The following is a 14698-nucleotide window of genomic DNA, read 5'->3' as shown; positions in this document are numbered from 1 at the left end:
TTTTCACAGTTACTTATCTGTTGGGCCAATGGCGTCTCCCTTAAATGAAGGCCTCACAATCTCAGGGTCGCCAGTTCAAGCCTCACTTGATGCAGACTTAATTTTACGGGGCCAGAGCTCTGCTCTGGAACTGTATTGTTATTGGCAGTATTCTGTCACTTCTGCCACTTTTCGCAGTTCTGGCTGAACCGCGCTGTCGCTTTTTACGAAACTCGGCCATATGGTAGATGGTCATGAAAAACGATCAAAAAATAATTCTCACAATCTTTCGTCCAAAGGTGGCGCTATAGCACTCAATTGAATATGCCAACTTTGACCAGGTACAACTCATGCCCTGTTTGACCTACAGCCATGAAACTTGGATACACATATGCGTCTCCTCATGCTGAACAACTTTCACACTCTGACTTTTGACCTCTGACCTTTAGATCTTCCACCATTTTGAATTATATGAAAAACAGTCATTGGCTCCTAACTTCTGCATTTTTTCACTTATGGAAAATCCGTTGGAAATTTTTGTAGGCAGAGGTCCAAAGTTCAAGTGTTAAACGTTTCGTGCAGATTGCTCAAAAATCCCAGGAGGAGATAGATTTTAACTATTACAGTTTTATGAAAATTATTCATCTGTGCCTAAAACATACATGCAGACTCACATTTCTTTGAAACTTGGCAGAAATGTACAGGGTCATTCCAAATATCACTGAAACCAATCTCACTCCAATTGGCCAAAAGGGGGCGCTATAGCAATTTTTTGAAAAGGCAGACTTTAAACAGGCATAAGTCATGCCTCGTTTGGCCGAAAGTCGTGAAACTTGCTTACACATGTGCCTTGACTCATGAGGAACACATCTATCGCTTTGACCAGTAAGCTCCGCCCTTAGATTGTCCGCAATTTTGAGCAGTTTGAAAAACACTTAAACCCAGGATTTTTCAGCTATTTGCGTGAAACTGTATCATCTGTGTGATCTCCTTTTTCACAGTTACTTATCTGTTGGGCCAATGGCGTCTCCCTTAAATGATGGCCTCACAATCTCAGGGCCGCCAGTTCAAGCCTCACTTGATGCAGACGAGCTCTGGCCCCGTAATTTTCACAGTATTCTGTCACTTCTGCCACTTTTCGCAGTTCTGGCTGAACCGCGCTGTCGCTTTTTACGAAACCCGGCCATATGGTAGATGGTCATGAAAAACGATCAAAAAATTATTCTCACAATCTTTCGTCCAAAGGTGGCGCTATAGCACTCAATTGAAAATGCCAACTTTGACCAGGTACAACTCATGCCCTGTTTGACCTACAGCCATGAAACTTGGATACACATATGCGTCTCCTCATGCTGAACAACTTTCACACTCTGACTTTTGACCTCTGACCTTTAGATCTCCCACCATTTTGAATTATATGAAAAACAGTCATTGGCTCTTAACTTCTGCATTTTTTCACTTATGGAAAATCCGTTGGAAATTTTTGTAGGCAGTGGTCCAAGGTTCAAGTGCTAAACGTTTCGTGCAGATTGCTCAAAAATCCCAGGAGGAGATAGATTTTAACTATTACAGTTTTATGAAAATTATTCATCTGTGCCTAAAACATACATGCAGACTCACATTTCTTTGAAACTTGGCAGAAATGTACAGGGTCATTCCAAATATCACTGAAACCAATCTCACTCCAATTGGCCAAAAGGGGGCGCTATAGCAATTTTTTGAAAAGGCAGACTTTAAACAGGCATAAGTCATGCCTCGTTTGGCCGAAAGTCGTGAAACTTGCTTACACATGTGCCTTGATTCATAAGGAACACATCTATCGCTTTGACCAGTAAGCTCCGCCCTTAGATTTTCCGCAATTTTGAGCAGTTTGAAAAACACTTAAACCCAGGATTTTTTCAGCTATTTGCGTGAAACTGTATCATCTGTGTGATCTCCTTTTTCACAGTTACTTATCTGTTGGGCCAATGGCGTCTCCCTTAAATGAAGGCCTCACAATCTCAGGGTCGCCAGTTCAAGCCTCACTTGATGCAGACTTAATTTTACGGGGCCAGAGCTCTGCTCTGGAACTGTATTGTTATTGGCAGTATTCTGTCACTTCTGCCACTTTTCGCAGTTCTGGCTGAACCGCGCTGTCGCTTTTTACGAAACTCGGCCATATGGTAGATGGTCATGAAAAACGATCAAAAAATAATTCTCACAATCTTTCGTCCAAAGGTGGCGCTATAGCACTCAATTGAATATGCCAACTTTGACCAGGTACAACTCAGCAGTTTGAAAAACACTTAAACCCAGGATTTTTCAGCTATTTGCGTGAAACTGTATCATCTGTGTGATCTCCTTTTTCACAGTTACTTGTCTGTTGGGCCAATGTCGTCTCCCTTAAATGAATGCCTCACAATCTCAAGGTCGCCAGTTCAAGCCTCACTTGATGCAGACTTAATTTAAGTTGAATTGCAAACAACAATATAGCTGCAAGCAGCGATAATACGGGGCCAGGAGAGAGAAAGAGAAATGATAATTCCTTTAACAGGTCAGTTCATGAAAGTCCTTGCGGTCTTGTTTCCAATGAGGGCCTGTGAGCAATTAGGGGTTAAGAGTCTTGTTTGTGTCGATGACAAATTTCATAGACACATTTGCTGACCTGGCCTGGAATCGTACCTGGGGCAACCAGAGCCTCTGGCTCTCTAGGCGGGCTCACTAACCACTCAGCTATGGCCACCCCTGAGAGAGAGAGAGAGAGAGAGAGAGAGAGAGAGAGAGAGAGAGAGAGAGAGAGAGAGAGAGAGAGAGAGAGAGAGAGAGAGAGAGAGAGAGAGAGAGAGAGAGAGAGAGAGAGAGAGAGAGAGAGAGAGAGAGAGAGAGAGAGAGAGAGAGATGGAAACGGAATAGATTGAAGATAGAAACGGAATAGATTGAAGAGACACATGGAAACGGAATAGATTGAAGAGAAAGACATGGAAACGGAATAGATTGAAGAGAGAGAGAGAGAGAGCCATGGAAACGGAATAGATTGAGTCATGTTTTTTGCAATTCAACTTAAATGAGTGTGCATCAAGTGAGGCTTGAACCAGCAACCTTGCGGTCGTGAGGCACTCTTAGGTAGCTGCAACACTACCTATAGTGCTATAGCTTTGTCCAGGCTGATGTTGTCTGTTGAGGATGACAAACGCTTGCCTTCTGTCATGACCCAAGCCCCTGTTTCACTAACACTAAGATCACTCGTTCACAAACCATTTACCAATGAAGAAATTGTACATCTCCTCAGAAGCAAAACTAGTGAAAGTAGCCGATCTACAAGCTCACAAACCATTAAAAGTTGTCAGATTGTACATCGGCTATTTTCACAATGAAGTATGTTATACATTGAAAAAACATACTCTCATTGCTATCTGAAAAGTTGTGAGATTGTAGATCAGCTGTATGTATAAAACACTCAATTAAGTATTTCATGTTATCTTTAACAATTGCAGATGTATTCATTGATAGTCATGTTGTGTGAAATGCAACTTAGATGAAGTCTGCACCAAGTGAGGCTTGAACTGGTGACCTTCAGGTTGTGGGGCACACATTTAAGCGAGAAGCCACCAACAGACAAGAACCTGTGAAAGGAGATCACACAGATGATACAGTTTCACGCAAATAGCTGAAAAATCCTGGGTTGAAGTGTTTTTCAAACTGCTCAAGATTGCGGACAATCTAAGGGCGGTGCTTACTGGTCAACGTGATAGATGTGTTCCTCATTAGTCAAGGCACATGTGTAAGCAGGTCTAATGGCTGTCGGCCAAACGAGGCATGACTTTTGCCTGTTTAAAGTTTGCATTTTCAAAAAATTGCTATAGCGCCCCCAATTGGAGTAAGATTGGATTCAGTGATATTTGGAATGGCCCTTTACATTTCTGCAAAGTTTCAAAGAATGGTAAGTCTGCATGTATGTGTTAGGGGCAGATGAATAATTGTCATAAAACTGCAATATTCATTGGCTCATTAAAGCTTCATTTTTTCACTTATGGAAAATATTTTGCAAACGTTTTTTGGCATAGGTCCAAAGTTCATGTGTAAAAAGTTTCTTGCAGATTACTCAAAAATCCCAGGAGGAGATAGGTTTTAACTGTTTTTCATATAATTCAAAATGGTGGGAGATCTAAAGGTCAGAGGTCAAAAGTCAGAGTGTGAAAGTTGTTCAGCATGAGGAGACGCATGTGTGCATCGAAGTTTCATGGCTGTAGGTGAAACAGGGCATGAGTTGTACCTGTTCAAAGTTGGCATTTTTCAATTGAGTGCTATAGCGCCACCTTTTGACGAAAGATTGTGAGAATTATTTCTTGATCGTTTTTCATGACCATCTATCATATGGCCGAGTTTCATAAAAAGCGACTGCACGGTTCAGCCAGAACTGCCAAAAGTGGCAGAAGAAGAAACGGAATAATCAGAATAACAATACGGGTCCATGCTGGAAGCCTGGCCCCGTAATGACTGTATCAATGAATTCATGTGCAAATGGTAAAGATAACCTGAAATGCTTATTTGAGAGTACGTTTTTTCAACGTATGACATACTTCATTCTGAAAATAGCCGATCTACAATCTCAAAACTTTTCAGATAGCAACGTGTTTCTGAGCTTGTAGATCGGCTGCTTTCACTGTTTTCGGTAGCGAGGAGACATACAATTTCTCTATTGGTAAATGGTTTGTGAACGAGTGATCTTAGTGTTGGCTTGGTTCATGACAGAAGGCAAGAGTTTATGATCTTCAACAGACAACATCAGCCTGGACAAAGCTATAGCACTATAGGTAGTGTTGCAGCCTAATAGCCTATCATGGGGCGGCCATAGCTGGGTGGTTAGTGAGCACGCCTAGGGAACCAGAGGCCCTGGTTGCCCCAGGTTCGATTCCAGGCCATCCCAGCATATGCGTCGATGAAATTAAATTTGTCCTTGAGCAAGACTCTTAACCCCTAATTGCTCACAGGTTCTCATTGGAAACAAGACCACAAGGACTTTCATGAACGACCTGTTAAAAGGAATTATCCTTATCCTAGTCCGAAGGTTGAGAGTTCGATTCCTGTTAATGGCAATAGGTTGAGATGTCCAATCTATCCATTCTGTTTCCATATCTCTCTCTCTCATCAATCTATTCCGTTTCCATGTCTCTCTTCAATCTATTCCGTTTCCATGGCTCTCTCTCTCTCTCTCTCCAGTTTCCATCTCTCTCTCTCTCTCTCTCTCTCTCCAGTTTCCATGTCTGTCTGTCTCTCTCTCACTGGCCCCGTATTATCGCTGCTTGCAGCTATATTTTCATTTTATTATTCATTTGGCTAAAGTCTCCTTCTAGGTACGTTTTTTAGCAGTGCTAGCCACTCTACTTTAGGTATAGAGCGCCCTTTACCTAAAGGCTCTATACCTTTAGGTATAGAGCGGGTCCTGCTCTATACCTGACTTTGTCCGTGTTCACCGTCAACGCTCTGATTGGTCAGACCCGTCAACGCTCTGATTGGTCAGACCCGTCAACGCTCTGATTGGTCAGACCCGTCAACGCTCTGATTGGTCAGACCTGTCAACAAAGTGATTGGTCAAGCTTCACGTGACACATGGCTATAAACACATTATAAACACATATCGATGACAAAATGTATCAAAGGCGCCGCTATCTTCACACAGGGTGTGATTTTTAATTTCTAAAATCGAAGATCTACAAGTGAAAAGCTTCCCTTTTGGCGGCCGGGGGTCCCCGGTCAACGGGGGTCAACGGGGGTCCGGGGGTACACGGGACCCCTGTGGACCCCCGGCCACCATGGGGACCCCCGTGGACCCCCGGCCACCACGGGGACCCCCGTGGACCCCCGTGGACCCCCGGCCGCCACGGGGACCCCCGTGGACCCCCGGCCGCCATAAGACAATTTTTTTACGAGCTTGTAGATCTTCGATTTTCGCATTAGAATTGAATAAGTGTAGAAAAACTCATTGGTTTACGATTGGAGTCATTGGACTAACAGCTATTTCACAAAAAACTGAAGAACAAGGCACTGGATTAATAAAGCTTGGCTGTTAGCCTGGTCCGGACCAGGCTAACTTCACAGCTAAATTGCCATGGTAACTAAGGCAGGATTGCTTCAATTTCCTTTCGTGAAACTGGATCATGGATAAACATATCCAGGTTTACTGGCTAAGTTAATCTGCCAAGCTAACTCAGCTTTCGTGAAACCGCTTCCTGGATAATTTAAGCCAGGATAGCCGATTAAACCCGGGTTAAACCCGGTTTATCCCTACTCCAGGTTTCGTGGAACGGGCCCCAGGTATCCTGAACACACACACACACACACACACACACACACACACACACACACACACACACACACACACACACACACACACACACACACACACACACACACACACACACACACACACACACGGGTGGGGTAGGTGTGTCAGGTGACATGCAGTAAGAAGACAATAGGAGACAACAGGTGTCTCTCGGCTCCTGGACAATTTACTGAAATATAAACATATATAATATAGTAAACAGTGTAGGTTCTATACTGTCATTTATAATTGTGATATTTATTTAATTCAATGTCATTTATTAATTTGTACCAACAACACATACCATACAACTCCAGTATAGTGTGTTTAACTCTATCTATGAGCCCAGCTGTCTGTCTGTCTGTCTGTCTGTCTGTCTGTCTGTCTGTCTGTCTGTCTGTCTGTCTGTCTGTCTGTCCTACCTGTCTGTCTGGGGTGGGGTTATGGTGGGGGGGGCCTAAAAGAGAATTCACCCAGGGGCCTTTCGGAAAGGCCCTTGGGTGAATTCTCTTTTCCTGAGGCAGACAGACGATGGGGTGTGTCTGTCTGAATGGTGGATTTATATAGCGCTTTACAATGTGCATTACATTCACACACAGACACACACACACACGCGCGCACGCACACACACACACACACACACACACACACACACACACACACACACACACACACACACACACACACACACACACACACACACACACACACACACACACACACACACACACACACACACACACACACACACACACACACACACACACACACTGACAGCAGAGGAAGACACCAACCTGCTCATTGGGAGCAGTTAGTGGTTCAGTGTCTTGCTCAAGAACACTTCAGATACCTTTGAACTTTTACTCAAACATTTTGAAGAAGTGACTTCTACATGATTGATTGATTGAATACTTTATTAGAAGTTTGCAGAAAAAAAGCACATGAAAGTACAGTTCAATACAAGGTCAGTAATAGGAATTGAAAAAAACAAAACAAGAAAGCCATTGGCTTGTTTCCATTTTCCTTGTAACAGAGTATTTCTACATTGCAGTATTGATACTTTTACTTAAGTAAAGACATTGAGTACTTTTTCCACCACTGGGAATGAGGCTAGATTTTGCTGGACCCCCAAGGGCCCCCTGACAACCGACTGTAAAAGTACAGTCACTATTGACTCTCTAACATTACAGTCATGGCACAACTTGTACCTCGTTTTGCCACTTTCTCCATTTACAACCCGTACATCTACATAAACGTTCACATTTCAAATATAAAGTGCTGACCTCACGGTCACGGATGTAACAAGTTAAAACGCTTGGGTCTAAGTACCCGTATCTTCCATATTGTTCAATAAAAAGCATTTTAATCCGATTGCTGGCCATTTTGTCAACATTTTCTATGCTTTCAACTGCGCGACCCTATTGGTTTGAAGGTGTACTGCACTCTGATACGTTATAACTCTATGACAAAATGGCCACCGATCGGATTAAAATGCTTTTTATTGAACAATAGAGAAGATACGGATACTTATACTCTAGCGTTTCAACTTTTTGCATCCATGGCCATATAGGGTAAGCACTTTATATTAGAAATATGAACGTTTATGTAGATGTATGGGTTTAAATGGAGAAAGTGCAAACACCAGGAACAAGTTGCGCCATAACCACGGCCAAGCCACTATAATACTGTCACTTTAAATGACGGCGTGTGGGACGTCTCGCGAGAGTCCCGTCACCTCGCGAGGAGGAGAGAGGAGAGCAGAGGGCGGAGAGGAGAGGAGGAGGGGTCAGTCAGGCACGCTCTCTCCGTCGCGGGGCCGCGCGCACACTCCCCACACAAACACACACACACACACACACACACACACACACACACACACACACACACACACACACACGTTGTACGTCACACGCACGCGCACAGTCACCCAGCAGCCCGGCCACCGGGGCCAGCCCTCTCTCCCTCTCCATTCTTTTTTTGGTCACTTTTCCTCCAAAACAACAACAACAACTCTCTAAACTACAGAGTCTGTAGTTCTGTTATTCTGACCGACACAAACAACGACGGACAGAAGAACGAAGGACACACAGACACAAATAGAACCTTTTTTCCTGCCGTGATTCCAGCGCTGTGTCCGAACTGACCGACCGACCGAACGAACAATTGACCGAATAACCGACCGAACAAACAAACCGTAAACCAACCGAATAAGCGTTACTTTATGGATGTAACAAACACACCAAAGGAATTCCTTAAATTACCGGTTTACTCCTTTAACTCTGAAGGTAGTTTCTCTTTTTTCTCCTAAAGTTTTAATCAAACTTTCTTTTGTGTGACGGAGGCTGACCCCGTCCTCACATACACGCACACTGTGTGTGTTTATTCATGTGTGTGTGTGTGTGTGTGTGTGTGTGTGTGTGTGTGTGTGTGTGTGTGTGTGTGTGTGTGTGTGTGTGTTAGTCGTGTGTGAACCGGACATGATGGGAGTCTGAACCCGGAGCCAGCGGTGCTTGCTGAGACACACACACACACACACACACACACACACACACACACACACACACACACACACACACACACACACACACACACACACACACACACACACACACACTCCGGTAAGACACACACACACACACACACACACACACACACACACACACACACACACACACACACACACACACACACACACACACACACAGCATTTAGATAAAGTTAAAATGAGGGCAGTCTGACGTCATCATAACGCTTTGATAAGTTCAAACAGGTGATTGGTTACAGTAAAGGTGTTATGACGTCATGCCATGACGTCGTAGGTAGATGATGCATTGTGGTAGCAACACGTCACGTGACGTCATACACCGGTTATCATATGTAAACATTCTTATAGAACATGATGTTATAGAACATAGTGTTTACTGTTATGGTTGTAAACATTATATTTAAGTTTATAACCATTAATTGTCACGAACAATTGTGATTAAGGATTTAACTGTGTGTTTGGCCGTTGAATATTAGAACATATGAGTTATAAATACATTTAATTTATGTTTGCCTTTTACGCTTCACAATCAAAAATTGCACACAGTTATGATATTTATGATCTTCTTAAACCCTTTTGCTCTTTGGGGAGCATAGGTCATTTATGAATTTCCTCCAGCTAGTTCGGTGTTGGGCGATTTTCTCTGCTTCCTTCCAAGATGTTCTTTTTTCCCTGAGTTCTGCCTCGACAGACCTTTTCCAGCTGTTTCTGGGTCTTCCTTGTTTTCTTTTCCCCTGAGGGTTCCATGTTAAGGCCTGCCTGGTAATATTGGAGGATGGTTTCCTCAGGGTGTGCCCAATCCAGCCCCATTTCCTGCGTTTAATTTCGGTTTCTATTTGTTCTTGTTGTGTGGTTTGCCAGAGCTCTTCATTTGTGATGGTGTTAGGCCAGTAAATTGCCAGGATGTGTCGTAGGCATCTGTTGATGAATGTTTGTAGTTTGTTTGATGTTTCTTTAGTGGTTCTCCATGTTTCCGCCCCGTAGAGTAGAACTGACTTGACATTGGAGTTGAAAATGCGGAGTTTGATTTTTGTGGAGATGTGTTTTGAGTTCCATACTTGCCTTAGTATTAAGAATGCTGTTCTAGCCTTCCCTATTCTTGCTTGTATGTCTTTGTCGCTGCCTCCGTCCTTCCCAACAATGCTTCCCAGGTAGGTGTATGTGTCCACCTCCTCTAGTGCCTCTCCGTCCAGGTTAATGGCATTGTTTGTTTTGTCTATAGTCATCACCTTGGTTTTGGTTTTGTTCATATGAAGTCCTGTAGTGTCTGCTGTTATGGCAAGTTTTGTGAGTTTGGTTTGTAATTGTGTTTGTGTGTGTGACAGGAGGACTATGTCGTCGGCAAAGTCCAGATCTTCTGGTTGGGACCACATTGTCCACTGGATGCCTAGGTTTTGTTCGGCTGTGGTTGTCTTCATGATCCAGTCGACCGCCAAGAGGAAGAGAAAAGGAGACAGTAAACAGCCCTGACTGACTCCTGTCTCTACTGTGAAGCTGTCTGTGAGGTGTCCGTTGTGTATTACTCTGCAGGATGATTGTAGATATAGCTGTTGTGTGATGGTTATGAACTTTTTTGGAATACCATAATGTGCCATGAGTTTCCATAGAATGTCTCTGTCCAAACTGTCAAATGCTTTGTGGAAATCAATGAATGTGAGGTTGAGAGATGTGTTCCATTCCAAGGTCTGTTCTATAATGATGCGAAGGGTGGCAATGTGATCGGTGCATGATCTGTCTTGTCGGAAACCTGCTTGTTGTTCTCTGAGTTGTTTGTCTAGCTCTTTTGAGAGTCTTTCCAGGATGATCCTACTTAGTGTCTTTCCTGGCACCGATGTAAGCATAATGCCCCTGTAGTTGTTACAGTCTTTCAGGTTGCCTTTTTTGGGGATTTTCACTAGGTATCCTTCTGTCCAGTCGCTTGGCACCTTTTCTTCTTCCCAGATCTGTCCGAAGAGTTGGTGAAGTACTGTTGTCGCTGTTTCCGGGTCTGCTTTGAGGGCTTCTGGGGGTATTCCGTCAGGTCCTGGAGCTTTATTGTTTTTCAGTTTTTTAATGGCATTTTTTATTTCTTGTTTATTGGGCTTATTTGTATTGAGACGTAGGGGGTGTGCGGAGGGAGGGATGTTGTCTAGTTCGGTTGGTCTGGGTCTGTTCAGTATGTCCCTGAAGTGCTCAGCCCATCTCTTCAACTGGTCCTCTTGCTTTGTGAGTGTTTTCCCTTCTTTGTCTAATATTGGTCTGTCTGGGGTTTTGCGTTTGTCTGCCAATTTCCGTGTGATGTCGTAAAGTTCCTTCATGTTGTGTTGAGCTGCTGCTTCTTCTGCTTGCGTTGCTAGGTTGTTGATGAATTGTTTTTTGTCTTTCTTGATGCTCTTTTTTACCAGTTTGTCTACTGTGGTGTAATGTTGTTGTGCTTTTGCTTTTGCTGCTCTTGTACGGCTATTGTTGAGACTGTCTTTGGCCTGTTTACGGGTCTGTATTTTCTGTAGAGTTTCTCCTGAGATCCACTCCTTGTGCTGTCTTGTCTTCCTCCCACATGTGTCCTCACATGTCTCTATCCATGCCCTCTTCATGTTCTGCCAACGCTGGTCCACTGTTTGGTGTTGTTCTTCCAGTTGGATCAGGGGCTGGAACCGATTTGAGAGGCTGATTTGGAATGTCTCTCTGATGTTCTGGTCCTGGAGGAGGCTGACATTGTACCTTGTGCTGACTTTTCTTGCTGTATTTGTGAATTTCTTGAGTTTTAGACGGAATGTTCCTGTTAGGAGATGATGATCTGAAGCTGCATCCGCTCCTGTTTTCACCCTGACGTCTTGGAGGGATCTCCTGAATTTCTTGCTGATGCATATATGGTCGATTTGATTTTCGGTTTTGTGGTCTGGGGAAACCCATGTGGCTTTGTGCACTCTTTTGTGTGGGAACACACTACCTCCTATGACGAGGTTATGGAATGCGCAGAAATCTGTGAATTGTTCTCCATTGTTGTTCATTTCTCCTAGACCGTGTTTGCCCATTACTTGTTCTTTCCCTGTGTTGTCTTGGCCTATCTTGGAATTAAAGTCTCCTGTCAAGATGGGTGTTCACTCTCCATTCCGACATCTCACCACTCCGACTAGTGGCTTCCGCGTGCGGTTAGGGTTAGGTATAGGGTTCGTCAACGTCGGAAAGGCGACATGTCGGAAAGGAGAAATGCACCCGCCAAGATGATGATGTCTTTTTTCCTCTGTTTAATAATGACTTGCTGTAGTATTTCGTAGAAGTTGTCTTTTGATTGCTGTTCTGCCTCGTTTGTTGGTGCGTAGACCTGGATGATGGTGACTTTCTTAGCTTTGGTGAAGAACCTTGCCGTGATGATACGCTCGTTCACCGCCTCCCACTCCATGAGGGACCTGGCTGCTTCTCTTGAGAGCATGATTCCAACTCCTTCTGTGTGTGGGGCATTGTCCTGGTCGTGGCCTGAGTAGATTATAGTTTCTCCACTTGAGAGTTGTGTTTTTCCTGATTGGGTCCATCTGGTTTCGCTGAGTCCTATTAGGGAAAGGTTGTACTGCTTCATTTCCGCTGCTATCTGGCATGCTTTACCAGCTTGGAACATTGTTCGAATGTTCCAGGCGCCTATCTTTGTGGTGTGTTTGGTTGTAAGAAGGGGGGTCAGCTGAACAACCTCCTTTCGGCTTTCGTTGTCCAGCGTCATTCTTGTCTGGGGAGAGACACCTTCCACTTCCAAACCTTGCTGAATGTTTTTCATAAATGTTTCTGTAATCATGTTTATCCACTAAGCGAATGATTGGTCCACCTAGCTTTACCAGGGCCCCGTTGGCCAGCATATTTTCAGGTAGGTCCAGGCAGGCCTTCATGGCTACCATAACGGCCTGGGTGGCAATCCACCCGCCATACTTCGCCCTACCTGGCAATCCCGTACTTTTTAGCTGTTACCGCCTCTCACGACTTGGACGTGGGGTTGGATTTTGAGAGGCGATATTTATGATATTTATGATAAATAACTGTAATATATAAAGAAATGACTGACATATTTCATCATTTTATATCATTTTTTAAATAGCGTAAATGTTGTAAGCTTGTAAATCTACAATTTATGCTATTTGTGTAAAGTGTGTGAAAATGTTTCAACATGGAAATGATTATGACGATAATGATGATTATGCATAATTATTGTGGTTACCTAAAATAATGGCGATTAGGCGACTATGTAATAATTGTAACAGGATTATTTACTGTATCAATACAACACTCACTCACTCACTCACTCACTCACTCACTCACTCACTCACTCACTCACTCTCATAGTATATACATTTTGCTCTCTCTCTCTTTCTCTCAGGTTTCGTTCTAAGTACCACCCCGATGACATCACAACGAAGAAGGCGGAGTCTCTGGCCGCCCTCAAGACCAGGCTGTCCGTCTTCCTCTTCCTGTTGGAGAACGGTTGGCTGGATGACCTGTCACTCAACATGGAACACGCCCCCAAGATCATCAAACTGATGGATGCAGGTATAGTAGAGAGATTTATTTATTTATGTATTTATAAATTGAATTGCTGGAGTTCCATCCTAGACAGTTGATTGGTTCATTCACACATTGACTTTATTTTTTGGTAGAATGTCCATATAGTCACCGTCAGGTGTCGGCTGATTGAGTTCTGTTGACTAAAACTGTGACGAAAAATTATTCGGCACACAGCAAAATATAAATAACGGCCCAACAAAATACTTTTCAGTTGACGAAATCAACTGTAGATTTAGACGTGTTAGACGTCAATGGCACTGAATGAGTTAATCAAGTAAAATGTCATGATCGTGACAACCCTGTCTCTATCTCTTTGTCTCTGTCTGTCTCTGTCTGTCTCTCTGTCTGTCTCTCTCTTTGTGTCTCATCTGTCTCTCTCTCTCTCTCTCTCTCTCTGTATGTGTGTAGCGGTCATAAAGATGGAGGGCGGTACAGATCATGACCTCCAGGTGTTGGAGGTTCCCTCGGCCTCCGTAGTGGCGGGCGGGGGGGAGGGGCTTGTGTTCCTCCCCCCACTGGGAGCACTGGAGACGACAAGACTGAAGAGCCAGAGACTGGAGAGGCTGCTGGGAAGGCTGACACTGATGACAAGGTACTGTGTTCATGTTAGACTTCTTTGGTCCTCATTTATCAACACAGTACAGACCAAATGGACCCTAAGGGTCCATTTGTTTAATTATTGTTAAACATCTGCATTACTTAATTAAATGTCATTTTGATCAGCGTTTGCCTGTTATCTCTCCCATTGAACCAACATCAATACAGCATGGATGGAATTGTGGACAAAATCTTATCCAACAATAACAAAATATTCTAAGTTTTGAGTCTGAGAGTCTAAATCCAATCCACTTCATTTATATACTGTAGCACATTTTACAACTCAACGTTTACAAAGTGCTGCACAGAAAAATCTAAAAACGAATACACCGGGTAAAGATAAAACACAGAACAACAACAACAGCAACAACACACAGTCCTAGGATCAGCCCATATCAGCCTAATATGTAGACATCTGTAAATCTGTGTGTGTGTGTGTGTGTAACTGTTCTGTGTGTATCTCAAGAACTCTGATCTATTGAATGCACAGAATCTCTGGTGTGTCTGAGAGATCAGGACAGACACACACGCAGAGATTTGGGGAATTTATAGAGAGATAATACACTGATGATGATACAAATATGCATGAGTGAAATGGAATATTTCAAAGCATTTTCAACGTCCTACATGCACAGCACCGTCACCATTACAAATTTAAGTTGACCATTAATTGTCACTCAAATAATTGGGATTTAATTGTGTGTTTGGCACTGAACACTGAAACATATGAAGCCTTTTAGACTTAT

At 43.5% G+C, this 14698-nt stretch overlaps 1 protein-coding gene across 1 annotated transcript in view; it reads left to right on the top strand.

Moving 5' to 3' along the window:
• Positions 1-12896: 12896 nt before the first annotated feature.
• LOC311054052 (serrate RNA effector molecule homolog) overlaps positions 12897-14698 on the top strand; it is a gene marked incomplete at its 5' end in the record, with an annotated part of 32705 nt that continues 30903 nt past the window's right edge. The window contains 3 exons of the mRNA XM_084069932.1: positions 12897-12901; positions 13171-13340; positions 13805-13947. Coding sequence (XP_083926058.1) covers positions 12897-12901; positions 13171-13340; positions 13805-13947 — 318 coding nt within the window. The remainder of the gene's footprint in view (positions 12902-13170; positions 13341-13804; positions 13948-14698) is intronic.

This window comes from Gymnoscopelus microlampas (genome assembly GCF_963454915.1).
Source record: "Gymnoscopelus microlampas genome assembly, chromosome: 10".
NCBI classification, from domain to species: Eukaryota; Metazoa; Chordata; class Actinopteri; order Myctophiformes; family Myctophidae; genus Gymnoscopelus; species Gymnoscopelus microlampas.
Note: the sequence above shows the minus strand (reverse complement) of the source record. Positions and strands in the feature narration are given on the sequence as shown.